This window comes from Festucalex cinctus, chromosome 2 (genome assembly GCF_051991245.1).
Source record: "Festucalex cinctus isolate MCC-2025b chromosome 2, RoL_Fcin_1.0, whole genome shotgun sequence".
In the NCBI taxonomy this organism is placed as follows: domain Eukaryota; kingdom Metazoa; phylum Chordata; class Actinopteri; order Syngnathiformes; family Syngnathidae; genus Festucalex; species Festucalex cinctus.
The window spans coordinates 17,102,397-17,117,530 of NC_135412.1; the positions used below are offsets into that span (position 1 = coordinate 17,102,397).

Here is a 15,134-nt window from a genome sequence, read left to right on the forward strand (position 1 = left end):
CATCCTCGCCAGAAGAAAAAAAAAAAGGGGGGGGGGGGGCGTTGCGAATCCCATTCAAGTATTGAATGGGATTTTTCATTGATTGTGATTGTGATAACTTGTTTTAAAATGACAACTTAGTGATCACATGAAAGTTAAGTCAAGTGGACATGAAAGTAATGTCATGAAAGTTAAGTGAAGTAACATTCAGCAAATCAAAATGAAGCATTTCATTATGGTTGAAGTTATTACTCGAGTTGGTTTCTTTTTGTTTTTGTGATGTAGTTGCTGTTACGCTGCTCGTCTCTCGGCCTGTAAATACATGTTTAGAACTATTTAAAAAAAATATCTGTGCGCATGCGTATCTCTTCCGACTCCGAGATAGTGGAGGTGGCTTGCGACAATGTCCAAATCACATTACGGCATGACAAAGCATTGTATTAATGGCACGTTGCACTGACTCGACTGGGAGCACCCCCCCCCCCCCCCCCTCTCTCTCTCCCTTATATGGGACTGGCATGTAGCACCCAAGGAGGTCAAGGTGGGTGGGTGGGAGTTATGGGGGGTGGGTATCGCGGCCTGCGCACACTGGCAACAGGGAGCAAGCGGGAGGAGGAACTGCAGAGAGAGAAAGAGAGAGAGAGAGAGAGAGAGAGAGAGCACAATCGCATCCTCTTGACACATCGGTGTTGACAAAACGAGTCACGTGGCCCGCACGAAGATGGCGCATCTTACGCTACATTGCAGCCTCCTCTCGATTCCTCTTGCACCACCTCGGACCTATCTACGTTGCAACCTCCACGCCTATTAGCGTCTCGTTGCCATCCCCTCGCGGCTCATCTGCGGACTCTGCGAAGACTGATTTGTTTTCTTCCTAAAAAGGACACCGGATGAGAAGATTTTGAAAGCTACCTGCGCTCGTCTCCAAATGCGGATGGAATAACACCTTTGTGTAGAACGCGTGCGTGTGCGAACGTCCACTAGCTGCTCACGGAGACTGCATCAGGCTGGAGAAACGCACCGGGAAATAATAATAATAATAATAATAATAATAATAATAGGTAAAGAAGAACAACTGGGATCATTGATGCTCCTTCCTCCCTCGCCACCATTACTGCGCACACCGACGACAGAATTCCAGTGGAGAGATGTAGTACGACCAACATCCCTCTCGTCCTCTTCATCTCATTTTTTCGAGCCGACATCATCTGCTGTCATCGACACAATGTGGCACACATAACCAAATATGTGGATCCCTACCGAAGAGGAGAAAATCGGAGTTGGTGAGTCAACTGCACCTTTTTTTATTTTTTTTTATTTTTTAAATAATTGGCGACATTTGTTGTGTTGTTTGAAAGAGGTACACCCATCGACACAACATGCCAACCAGCTCTTGTTTTTAATTCCCTCTTATCAAGCACATTACACCCAATGAAAAACAACATCCACTTATAATGGCTGCATAGCGGCGGGGTGGGGGTTGAGGGTGAATGCGTGGGATGATGCAGCCTCCAGTCCGATCAGCCACCACCTCGGAGATGAGATCTCAGTGTGCTCAGGTGTTGATGGAATGAATCACGCTTAGACTGAATCACAAGCCGCTTGCTTTGCTGCAAATGCCTCCATTTTGCATTTTATAGTGTTCTTTTCGCCAGCCAGTTTGAAGTGTGTGTTGGTCGATTGGTGCTGCAACAACCACCAGGAGGCACTCTGACCCCAACAGGTGTAATCGGGGGTCTACCTGTGGACTTCTCTCTGCATGGGGGGGCCTTTGACCCCAAATCACACACACATTTTTGTGTGATAGATAGATAGATAGATAGATAGAACCATCTGCACCCCCCCACAAATGCACACTTTGTTCAGGCACTACTGTAAAAAGCTGCAGTCCAAACATAAACTCATCAGATGTCATCGCTTCTGACTGCATCTCATCTCGGGCTGAGCAATTCATCAAATTCAAATCGACATCGCAATGTGGTAGAATGCAATTTTCAAGTCATGGATATTTTATTTATTTATTCATACATCTGTCTAGATGAGTTGAGTGACTTCAAATTAACTGACGTATGTTTACGTCCCACTTGTTAGGTTGAATTTTGTTAAGTTGTCATAGTGAAGGCTTCAAAGACTGCAAATCAAAGTGTTTAGTAATAGTAAACTCTAATTGAAGTCGATAAACTGGCCTTCATCTTCTTTTATGAGTCGCTTGCTTTTATTTTAGCATGAGCCCAAAACCAAAACATTTGTATAAAGAAGCCCTTGAAAAAATAGTCATGAATTAAATTGCAATCACAATATTGAGTGATCATTTTCGTTATTTTTGAAAATCACTCAGCACTAACTATGGGGAGAGATTTGTCTCAAAATTATTCACACAGATATATTCGTAATTTTCACATTTCCAATCCACAAATATGTACGTGATTTTCACATCTATTCGTAATTTTCACATTTCCAATCCACAAATATGTACGCGATTTTCACATCTTTTACAGATTTTCTACAGCAACTCATCTCTCATGGCAACCGCAATTTGTTTCCCTCCATCTTAAATTGCCTCATGGCCTTGACAGGAAAATGTTCCTCTTCTGCTGCGATAGTAAGCATAACATAACCCGTACATGACCTTCGTCATGACAGTAAGCTTAACATAACCCGTACATGACCTTAGTCATGACAGTAAGCTTAACATAACCCGTACATGACCTTAGTCATGACAGTAAGCTTAACATAACCCATACATGACATTAGTCATGACAGTAAGCATAACATAACCCGTACATGACCTTAGTCATGACAGTAAGCATAACATAACCCGTACATGACCTTAGTCATGACAGTAAGCTTAACATAACCCGTACATGACCTTCGTCATGACAGTAAGCTTAACATAACCCGTACATGACCTTAGCCATGACAGTAAGCATAACATAACCCGTACATGACCTTAGTCATGACAGTAAGCTTAACATAACCCATACATGACATTAGTCATGACAGTAAGCATAACATAACCCGTACATGACCTTAGTCATGACAGTAAGCATAACATAACCCGTACATGACCTTAGTCATGACAGTAAGCTTAACATAACCCGTACATGACCTTAGTCATGACAGTAAGCTTAACATAACCCGTACATGACCTTAGTCATGACAGTAAGCTTAACACAACACGTACATGACCCGAGTCATGACAGTAAGCATAACCCTTGCATGACCCAGTTATGACAACAACGACACCAACATGACCAGACACGACAGGACAAGACAGAACCTAACAGAACAATGCTCCCACCGAACCGGAACGTGACACTCCTGCATTCCAAAAATGTTCACTGAAGACTCAACATTGTCCTTAGATCAGTTATTATTAACCTTGTTGGAGGTACTGAACCCTACCAGTTTATTTTGTGAATTCACAGAATGCTTCTTTATTGAAAAACAAAATGTGTTTTTTGGTTTGTTTTTTACCCACCAACCAATTCAGGGGGTTTACTGGTGAAGAAAATGAACAAGGAGAGTAGCCTTTTTATTATATGAGGCTCTCTTCACTGTAGGGGATTTTCCACCACCACTTGTCCGCTACACTTGTAGTTACTGACTGTTGTTTAATTTTGACTTCATGTAAAAAAGGCAAAGAAAGAAAATTAAAATAAACCCGCGGAATCCTGTCTTGATTGGAATGATGGCTGACATTTAATTCTTAATTCACAAAATCACAACTCTCAAACAACATAAACAGTAAACACCCAAAATACAAGATCCATCCGTCCAAAATTGTTTGCTTCCCCAATCAGGAACAATCCCTGGCCACCGGTCCATAGCACAGGTAAACAAACAAAAACACATTGCCCCCTAGTAGTCAGAGGTAAAAACACATACAAAATGGGGCTCCTACACTTTACCTTGAATTAAAAAAGAATTGTGTTCTTGTATTCATCATCTTCGTGCATCAAACTACAGCCTAAGGAAGTGTTCCTTTAGTTTTGCTAGGTAGCTAACTATGGTAGGGAAACTTTTGGATGATCTCTCACCTTTAGTTCAGAATGTACCTTGTTGGTCCTAAAGTAAGGTCGTTTAGTCACACGTGTTCCATTTTCACGAGTGCAAGTGCAAGAAAGTATTTTTCATGGCTACCTTCTCTCATATAATAGAGAAAATGAATAATAATCCAACATTCCTGTGGACAAATACTGTACTGAGTGTACATAATATTCAGTGTATCCATTCAGCAAATTGTATCTGTAGGCACAGAAGAGGAAAAACCTCAAATGTGTTGTCAGAGAAGGCCAATCTGCCCCCATTAAGGTGTTATGAGTTCAAATGTGCACAAAATGTGACGTGAAGAGATTTCAAACTGCCACTAATGTTGCTGTTTGCTAACGTGACGCAGTTGCTCGCTTGCGACACTGAACAGACCTCAAAACTGTGACACACCGAGCGCAATATTCTCCTCAATTACCTGCAATCAGCTCATAAAAGCCCCATCGCAACACCGGGGTGTTCTCGTCACTAATGGATTTGTATACCCAAAAGCACAGCAAACACACGCGCACACACACGTCACTGTGATTTTATTCAATTAAGCCTCGTTCTTGCGTCCAAGCAGGTTTCAGAATAAAAACGCGTCCGTTTGCTTCTGAATGTTGTTAACTGCTGTGTTTGTTGCTTTCCTTTTGTGTAAAGCACATTGAGTTGCCTTGTATATGAAAAGTGCTATAGAAATAAATTTGCCTTGCCTTTTCTCCAAGCTTCAACTTTAATGTTTGTTGTTTAACATGTGGTGGCTGAAATCTTTTCTTGGTCTTTGCACAATAAGTCAGACTTGAAACTCACCTCACTACAATTTTTGTTTGTCTGAATGATGTTCTATTTTTTTTTTAATGTATTTATTTTTTTATTTTTTATTTTTTTTATTTTTTTTATTTTTTATTTTTTATTTTTTTTTGGTATTGCCTGTCTGATTATGTGTCTGATGAGTCGCAGCCTGCTGAGAGGGCTGATTTTATTATGCACAATTTTTCTTGCTGTTAAAAGAGAACAAAGCATCAGTATCAGACTTTGAACCAGTATATCAATGCAAGTGTCAAAGACTGTAGATCAAATCGCACCTTTTCATCTGTCAGTAATGGAGACCTTCCGGCACAAAGCCCAAACAGTCAAGCCAAATTTTATTTGGCACTTAACACTAATGAGCAGGTCAAGAATACTCCTCCATTTATTTGTCTAAAAGTCCCTGTAAAGTGAAAATGACTGTCTTGTAAAGTTGTAAATTTTGAACAAAGAAGACACATTGCCAAATTGAAATGGTTACCAAAAAAGAAGAAGAAGTACAAAAAAAAAGCCCTTGGATCTTTATATCCTTGAATTTTGAAGAAAGGAACATTCCTTGACTCCTTGAAATTTCAACTTGTATAACTTGCTGATCGTTTTGGCCTCTGTGGGGCAGTGTGGTGCCATAAGAATGCATGGAGGATGCACTTAGGAGATAGAAGAAAGTTGCGATTGAGCTTTATATGACACATCGGGGAAAAAATTGCACCTGTGAGTACGTGTTACCTTATCTGTGTGTATTTGTTCCCACAGCGTTTGTGTGTGAATATTCGTTATTTGAAGTATATCACTCCCAAAGTTGATGCTAATTTCCAGTTAGCATTTCATTGGGATGTTACGACTGATTTGTAGCATTAACGGCAAGCGATGAAAAACGCAACAAGTTTTGTATTTAAATAAACGTGTAATTGTTTTTGTTGTGTATTTGGTTGTACAGTAAAGAACAGCAGAATGACATATCGTTACACATTCTTAAAACAATCGCCTTTTTTTTTTTTTTTTTGCAAAACAAAAATTAGATTATTTTTTTTTTCCTAAATCATCTCCTCATGATGCAAATTATTTTAAGATTTTAAGATTATTTTAAGAAGGCGTCGATATGCTACTCACGGACTGACATATGAATGGACTGTCAATGTTGCATAGTCACCATTGGGGGAAATGAAGCCACTGGCGGCCAACTTGCATTGCCATTCACTTAGGCAGCCTAACTTGAATATATTGTTTTCTCCACGGCGTTTTCACCATATTTTCTGCCTCTACGGCAGAAATTCCACTGTGGATGTCATATTGTTGTACCAGTAAGTCTGGGAGAAGCACTACATGTACATTTGATTGCCAAGAAAAAGGATGTCGAACTTTCTCTTCTTTATATCTTCGGGTGCTGCTCTAAGATTCGTCTGCATCATGTTGTCAGAGCCATCCAAAATCAAGTGAAAGTAAAGCCCATCAGGAAGAAAATATTGCAAAATGTGAACCTAACCTCTGTGAATCTCAGTTCACAATATTGAGATGTGCTGAAACGTTGACGCAAACAGTGAAGTTTGCTCTTTGCAAGGCTCTCATGTCCACATCCAGTGAACATGCACTGATAACATATTGTCAGTAAAGTGGCAACATAAGATGACTGCCGTATGGCCTCAGCTGCAAGGGCCCTATTGACAGTCCAGTCATTTCCAGTATGTCTTTGATGCCTCTACGCGAACAACATGGTGTATTCTGGGTACTTTCACAACAGCAGGAACTTGTAAATACATCGCACCGTCCTGCACATTATTCGGTTTTCTTCGATTATAACATTTCAAGAGAAGCCAAAATCAAAACCATGATTAAATTTCAATTAATCGCACAGCCCTGCTGTCAATCAAATATCTCTACTACAACCTGGGAAAATGGCTAATGCTTCGTCAGGAATTTTTCTTGTGCATACACATAATTCCATGTTTGAGCCATGAAAATATAGCCGGTAAAAGCTTCCAGTGGCTGGAATCTACACCACCAAGTTGTTGCATCGTTGCCCTTTTGCCCTTTCAAAGTGTGCTATTGTGTTGCCAGGTTCTTATTTTGTACTTTGTGCCAACAAACCATATGTACTCTTACAGTTGCACATTTTGTTTCAACAGGCGCATGTGCACTCAGCGTAAAAACGGCCACATCTTCATTTTGGTGTCGGTACAAGTTTACTATGTTTGGAAATGTGGGAGACCACATTGCTCCTTGTCTTGCTTTGCGGCAGACTGAGAGCGTTTTCTGTCACACACCTCTGCCATACCTGACAGGCAGAAAGTAGACTCAATTTTAGACCTCAGGTAAAAAAAAAAAAAAAAAAAAGCAATTATAATGACGTTTACTCGGTAAGGCTGACAAATGAATTCAATTCAATTCGATTCAATTCAAAATTTGTGTTTCATTCTTTAAAGAAGAAATGAAAGGGGATATATGCCACTGATCAATCAATAAAAAAATAAAATTCCACAATAAAATACTACTACTAATAATAATAATCAACACAAAATAAATGACAGCAAGCAGTCAAGATGGTTTCATAGTAACTAGAGCTGTCATAATTGATTCATTAATTCATTCATAAGCAATCAATTATCAGATTAGTTGACAACTATTCTATTAATACGAGTAATCGTTCTGAGCCATTTTTTTTATTTAAAATTATCCAAATTCCCTGATTTCAACATATCAACAGTAATAGTTCACCGATTTCTGTAGTCCTTCATGAAAGAAGACTGATTATCTTCTGTGTTTAATCAAAATAAGACTTTTGCAATCATCTGTTATTCCATCCATCCATCCATTTTCTTGACCGCTTATTCCTCACAAGGGTCGCGGGGGCTGCTGGTGCCTATCTCAGCTGGCTCTGGGCAGTAGGCAGGGGACACCCTGGACTGGTTGCCAGCCAATCGCAGGGCACACAGAGACGAACAACCATCCACACTCACACGCACACCTTGGGACAATTCGGAGCGCCCAATTAACCTGCCATGCATGTCTTTGGAATGTGGGAGGAGACCGGAGTACCCGGAGAAGACCCACGCAGGTACGGGGAGAACATGCAAACTCCACCCAGGAAGGTCCGAGCCTGGACTCGAACCGGAGACCTCAGAACTGGGAAGTGGACGTGCTAACCACTCGACTACCGTGCCGCCTCATCTGTTATTACTTTGGAAAACAATGACCGAACCAGTAACATAGTACACCACCAATCCCCCCGCCCTCCCTTTTTTCAAAACAGTAATCAGGGGTAATATGCTTTTGTAATACATTTTAATGCAAAATTAACTCGAATCAGATTTTTCGATTAATCGATTGAATAATCTATAGATTCATCGATTCTAAAAATATTCGATAATGGTAATAATTACATTGAATAATACTGAGCTATCAAAAAAGAAAAAAAAAAAAAAGAAATGTGTCAGATTACCAGGGGGAAAAAATACAACACGCAGGCATGGGGAGAAAATACAAACTCCACATACGAAGGACAAAGCCGGGAATTGAACCCGTAACCTCTGAACTTGAGTCTGATGAAGTGTATCGAAACGATTGAGTGCTACCTAGATCTTAGTCTTTGCAAATTTTCAATAAACAATTTTCATGTCTAAATGCTCTGATTCCACCTGACAGCGTCTTTAAGATGCAATTTGCTGTAGAAAAGACAATAAGGGCCGCCAACGCTATTACAAGAAAGCCAGACATGCTAACCTGCTTAGCATCCGCACAAGAAAGTCATCATTGCTGCTGTGATGTGATTGGTGCTGCTTGTTTGGACCGAGTGCTTCGTACAGCTTTCTTTGTTGCCACAGGAATTGAGAGATTAGAGCGGGTTTAACTAGCATTTGAACAGATGCAGTCACAATTTCTTCATAATACAGTCAACCACCGGACTTGGAGAACAAAAGTCACATCATGATGTGGTGTTAAGGCTAAACAAACAAAACCTAACCTTGCTTTGTCGTTTTATTTTTTATTTTATTTTTTTTATAAATCTTTTTTTTTTTTTTTTTTGTCACAGTCACAATGTTTGATCCAGCCCGCACAGTCAAAGCAGAGCTGAATCCAAAAGGCTGCTGAGAGGGCCGATGCTCATGTTGATTGCTGTAGATATATTAGGGGGCCACAATATTAGGGACTACCCTCTGCACCACATCCAAAACTTTGACCATATGATAGAATATATTTCTGACTGGTAATCAAAAGTCAGCATCACAGCTCAATAGCATCTCTAACATTTTGCTTTAATATCTCCACTAGATGGATTTATATGTTGTGCGTTAGCATCATAATGCAGCATTATGTGCTCATGTATGCAGTCAACCTCCCAACTTCGCAGTTCCGCATTCACATTTATGCTATTTCATGGATTTTTGTTTTTGTTTTGCCTAACTTTATTTTGGATGTACTGTGATTACAGTTTTGGCCACAAGATGTAAACACACTATTATGTTTGGCACTAAATTTGAAAGAAGATAATGACTACAGGAAGTATTTCAAGCTCAGCCTGGTTTTTGCTGAAGATAATAAGATCTTTAATCCTGCTTTTTACACCTACAGAAAGCAATGTTTGTGGGTTAGTCTTATAATGTAGATCTTTGACCATAATTATTGTTTGTCATTAAAAAACAAACAAACCAAAAAACAAAACAAAACAATTGTCTTCTGTGAGGTAGCAGTATAACATCCATCCATCCATTTTCTTGACCGCTTATTCCTCACAAGGGTCGCGGGGGCTGCTGGCGCCTATCTCAGCTGGCTCTGGGCAGTAGGCGGGGGACACCCTGGACTGGTTGCCAACCAATCGCAGGGCACAGCAGTATAACAGTTTATACAAAAATTTTGTGCTATCCATGGCTGGTGCGTTCTCTCAATCAATTATTTAAAAATGTGTTTGCATTACTGTATTTTAAATGTCTCTTTAAAGTGATACTTGACTCATTGAGCCATTTTCAGCAGTAAAAAGTTAATATTTTGTCTGTAATGTGTAACTTCACTATTTTTCATGTACAATAAATACCTTTAAAAAGTAATTTTTCTATACTTGCTGTTGACTGATGATGACATCACCTATGTTGAGGCAGTATTTAACGACCAATCATGGCTCAGTTTACTGACCAAACCCAGAAAACAGGTGAGCCATGATTGGTCGTTACCTACTTCCTCAGCACAGGTGATGTCATCATCAGTCAACAGCAAGAGGAAAAAATAGTTTTTAAAGGTCATTGTGCATGGAAAATAATGAAGTTATCAAACTAATTCTGGACAAAATTTGGACTTTTCATTGCTAAAAATTGTTCAATGAGTCAAATATCCCTAAAAGTGCTGTAAATGCTATAAAATTAAGGTTGTATTTGAAAGGGTATTTCACTTATTGATAGAGTACTTCCATACGTAACCCTCACAGTGGAACGTTATTTCAAAATGAACATACAAATATAATGCAGTAGAGTTCACATTTGAAACAATGGATGTTTTTTGTTGCAGGATAGGGTTGATTTGAACCCGATATTTAATATTTATTTCAATGCTGCTCACATAAACGTGACCATGCAACTTGGTGCTGTTTTGCTAACATTGTGCATGCCCAGTATCCTCGATTCAGCATGTTTTGCATGGGACCTTTGCTGGTTATGTTTGGAGGATATGCTAATGTGCTGCAGCTAGACACAGTGAAAGCGTGTTTGCGCCGCTTCAGAGTTTTCTGAGGGAGGAATCTTAAAACATGAAGATCTCTCATCTCTCTCCAACATGACAAGCTCATCTCCATCGCTTTTCTTCTTCCTTTTAAATCAAACACAACAGCAATTTGGCCGTTCAAAAGGTGTTCTCAATACGTCTACTTTTTAATTAATACACGACACGCACTACTCGGTATGTTGACTTGGACTCAACGGTGGCGCATTTTAAAATACAGTTAGAGTGAAAAGCGCGCTGCAGTTTGTCGCTGGTCTGTTGCCATGGCAACCCTTGCCGAGGAACTGCGCGCTCGTTACTCTGAAACAAGCAGCAGAGCCGAGCCAGAGCCCCCTCCTTATCTTCCTCCCCCTCACTGGGTCCCATGGCTAGTTCATTAGCATAATGATTCACAGCGAACCTTCAAGGGCCACCCTTTTGTGGGTTTTAACGTTGTCAACGGATCATTATTAAACAAGTTTGTCTTCAACGAAGCCTGTCGACTCGCACCGTATTAATGTAGCGTGCCTCGTTTTGTCACTTTACAGTGGCGCTCGTCCCCTCAAGATAAAACGTGCCCTTAATTCGGGTTTGAGTCATTTATGGTCAAAGACTGCATAATGTCGCGCATTACAATCAGGTGACACGGAAGACGTATGCAAATGTTTACTTATGCTGCATTCGAGGATGGGCGGAAATGGGAAATGTCCGAGTCGTTTTTTCCCAGTTCCGACCGAAAGCGTACGAGGTGAAAGTAAACAACCAAAATGGCGGATAGTAGTACATTGTTTTTTATTTTGATTCCTAAAACTCATTTTGACCTCCAGCAAACTTACCTTCTCGCAATTTTGCTTCATTAATTGTTTTTATTTTATTTCATAAGCATTCTATACAGTTCAGTAGCTCACCGAATAATTTCATGTAGGGAGATAGCGGCATACTGTCCCGTACGGTGCATTAAGTGACGTTATGTCGGATATTTATGAATGAAAAAAGCCGCCTAGTTTTATACTCAAGTAAATTGTGTTTACGGTTTACAGTCAGTGTGTCACACTGGTTGTTTTCTCATTGACTCGCATTGACGCCCTGCCCTCCACCGCAAGCGGCACACTTAAACGTGACATCACACTGGAAGGGTCTATTTTACAACTTTGCAATTTGAATTCCCAAGTTCAAGGTTTGAACACTTCCTGGTTTGAACTCAGAAAAGTCCGACTTCCGACCATCCTGGTGTGCAGCATTACTAAATGTGCTTGCCACCGTTCCTGCACGTGTGGGCTCCAATCCGCAAGCTCAATTAATTAACTAAATTTTGCTCATATTAAAGGCTGCTTCAAAATTAATTAGTTTTTAGAATCACAACACACTCCAGGGGTGAGGTATGTGTGTGGGGAGGTTTTATGTCTTACTGTTAAGAGGATTTTATTTATTCAGACTCTGTAAAGTGATATCAAAAAATGTTTCTAAAACTGTTAAACATGTATTTAGATAAATGCCAAATATTTTCTACGACAGAAAAAACACCACTGTGGATATGCAAGTCTTGGGTGATGTTGTCCTTGATGTTCTAGAGGCACTTTATGAGGAGGAGGAAATTGTAGCACCAAAACTGTTGGTGTACATTTTTGCTATTCGTATAAAAGACTTATGGAAACGGCGTGGGTAAAACAAAATTTTGTGCACCGTGGTCGACCACATATGCGGCGGCAGCCCACTGAACTGAACAGAGGATAGTTGGAACTCTTTTTGTGGTCCATCTTGTTTTTCTTAAGTCCCCTTCTCAGGATGGGTTCGAGAGAACTCAGTCTTATGACCTGACCTGAAGGCATCACTCTTGTCTCAACTGTTGTTTTGTTTTCTCTGTTTTTCGTACAGTTATCTGCAACTTCCGCTCACCAATATGCCAGGCCCTGGTCCTGGAGATCGGGGAGACGGTCCAGATTCTGGAGAAGAGTGAAGGTAATGTTATTTTTTTTCTTTCTTTTTTTTGCAATGGCTCAATGATTGTTTTGGATGTTAAAAAGTTCCGAAGTTCTGCAAAGCACATTTTAATCATAACGGCGATCCTAGGTGTCATGACTAGGGTCATGCAAGGGTTATGCTTACTGTGACTAGGGTCATGTAAGGGTTATGTAATGTTTACTGTCATGACTAGGGTCATGCAAGCGTTATGTTTGGGTCATGACTGTGAGGTCAAGTGTCTGTTTTGAGCTGATGTAATCGGCATCTAGTTTCAACTGGTAATACGCTTTGTGATGTCAGAAGCTATGTGATGTCATGAATCTTTAATCTTTATCGAGTCAACAGCCAATCAGATAATTCCATGTCAGTCCTGTTACCCACATGTCTAGCCACAACCAATCAGATCGATTCACTCTCTATATATGCTGCCTGAGAAGTGTGTTTTTGTCGGATTATTACCTCTGTTCCATCTGGCCACCTGCTCTTCTGTTCTTCAATGCTTTCTCGTTGTTTCTGGTTGAGTCAAGTTAGTTCCTCGCCTTTTGATATTATGCGAATAAATTGTTAAACTCTTATTTGTGTCTGCGTTTTTGGGATCCAACGTCAGAACATCACACGAGGAGACTAAAAAACAGTTAAAATCAAGACATATTTTGCAATTCATGACATTTGCTTAAAAATTCAATCCTGGTTTCATCACATCATAAAACGTTTTCCAACATGCTTTTGGTGTGTCAGCATATAGTCTAGACATTTGGTACATGTTACATGTAGGAGGACACAGGCAGTATTTGCCAGGAATTCCTTCATCTTCTTTAAAGCTTCCGTGTGCGTCTTCACACCATCCCTGACCGCTTTTCTTCTCATCAATTTTGTGCTTGAAGGAAGTCTTATTTGAACAGCTCAACTTAATCAGAGTTTAAACGATGATCTCAGGTGTGTGCTGACAACTCTGCTGTGAATTTAATTGGTCAGTTCTGTACACATTTTAACACTATAGTGTTGTTTTAGGGGTGCAGCTATCCAATATCTTTAGAATCAATTATTGTATTGACCAATAATTCATCTAATAATTGGATAAATATGTATTTTGCGTTAACATTTATTAGGGCTGGGTATCGATTCTAATTTCCACAATCGATTGGATTTTGATTCACAAGAGTCCACTTCGATTCCATTTTGATTTTTCCCGATTCGATTCACTTCACTTCAGTCCGATATCGATTAATTATGGAACATCAATTCTTCTTAAATATCAAGAACATGATTAAAAAAATATATGTAAGCTACATGACAAATATTATAAATTTTATATATATACAGCCCTAAAATTTATTGCAACATATTTCCACCACGCAATTACTGTTTATGAATTGGTTATTGTTGTTATTCAGTGACTAAAAAAATCATTGCTGGTTTGGTACACGTAACATGTTAGAAAATGGAAAAAGTTGTCAATTATTGTTTTCAAAGTAAACACAGTCGTTTGCAAATGTTTTATTTGGATTAAACGCAAAGATAATCAATCTGCTTTCATAAAGGGCTACAGGAAACAGAATATTGAGAGGCTGAAATAAAAAGATTTGGACAATTTCAAGTTAAACAATAGCTCGAAACCAGTGGTGTCAAACATAAGGCCTGCAGGCCAGATCAGGCCCGCAAAAGGATTTAATACGTTCCGCGAGATGATTTTGTAAAGTTTAAAAAAAATGTAAAATTGTAATGTCTGACTAATTAATCAGCCGGCCACAATCAAAATATATAAAATTTGTAATTTCACAAGCAGTCCTCAGATGAGCATTGTAATTTGTACGGGATAATCGTCCTGGATGTCATTATTCTACACACAACTTAAATTTACGGTTTGTTTAATTATTATTATTATTATTATTATATTTTTAGTCATAGACCGACAAACGTGTTAAATACGACACAAATTCAATTACTGGTAAGTTGTAACACAAATAGATATGACAAGGATTAGCGTCCTTATAACGTCAACGTTGGAACATGGAATATGATTACAGTTGAGCTCCGTAATTTACGGCTGGCACACAAATAGCGAAAATCTGCGTATAACTGAGAGCAATCGTTTTTAAGTTATATACCGTTATTTAACCGATGCGGCCCACTTGGTAATATATTTTCCTCCATACGGCCCCTGAGCTAACATGAGTTTGACACCCCTGCACTAAAGTCACAATTGGACTTATATTGTTGACAGCTTTCACAGTTTTGATTCTGGTTTTGTCTTTTAGGTTGGTATCGAGGCTTTTCAACCAAGAAGCCTTCAATCAAGGTAACTGTTTTTTCAATTCAATCAGCAGATGGTGCAGTTCCTGTTGTAATAAGACACTTGACTTATTGCATAAGAGCCATTTTGCAGCCATTTTAACCTAAACTATGAAGCCTAAAAGTTTAAATTATTTTTGCAGTAAGTTTTGTACTGTGTCCTAACATTAATCAATTCAACTCAACTCAACTCAACTCAAGTTTATTTATATAGCGCTTTCAAACAGCCAAAACTGTCACAAAGCGCTTTACAGAAAGACAAAAAAACAAACATAACATAAAACAAATCAAGACCAAATCCAAGAGACGCTTTCATACAGAGAACTCAATTTCCGACACCATATTTCCCTGTAGGAGCTGCTTTTTAAGGAACATGCTTT

The 15,134-nt window shown here is 39.4% G+C and overlaps 1 protein-coding gene across 4 annotated transcripts in view; it reads left to right on the plus strand.

Annotated features, from left to right (window-relative positions):
• Positions 1–620: 620 nt before the first annotated feature.
• Positions 621–15,134, plus strand: part of dock3 (dedicator of cytokinesis 3) — a 74,122-nt gene continuing 59,608 nt past the window's right edge. For 3 of the 4 annotated variants that reach the window (XM_077513416.1, XM_077513417.1, XM_077513418.1), the window contains exons 1-3: positions 622–1,262; positions 12,376–12,459; positions 14,721–14,761. In XM_077513416.1, coding sequence (XP_077369542.1) covers positions 1,226–1,262; positions 12,376–12,459; positions 14,721–14,761 — 162 coding nt within the window. In that variant the 5' untranslated portion in view covers positions 622–1,225. Of the gene's footprint in view, positions 1,263–12,375; positions 12,460–14,720; positions 14,762–15,134 lie in introns of all 4 variants that reach the window. The other variant, XM_077513415.1, reaches the window with a different exon arrangement.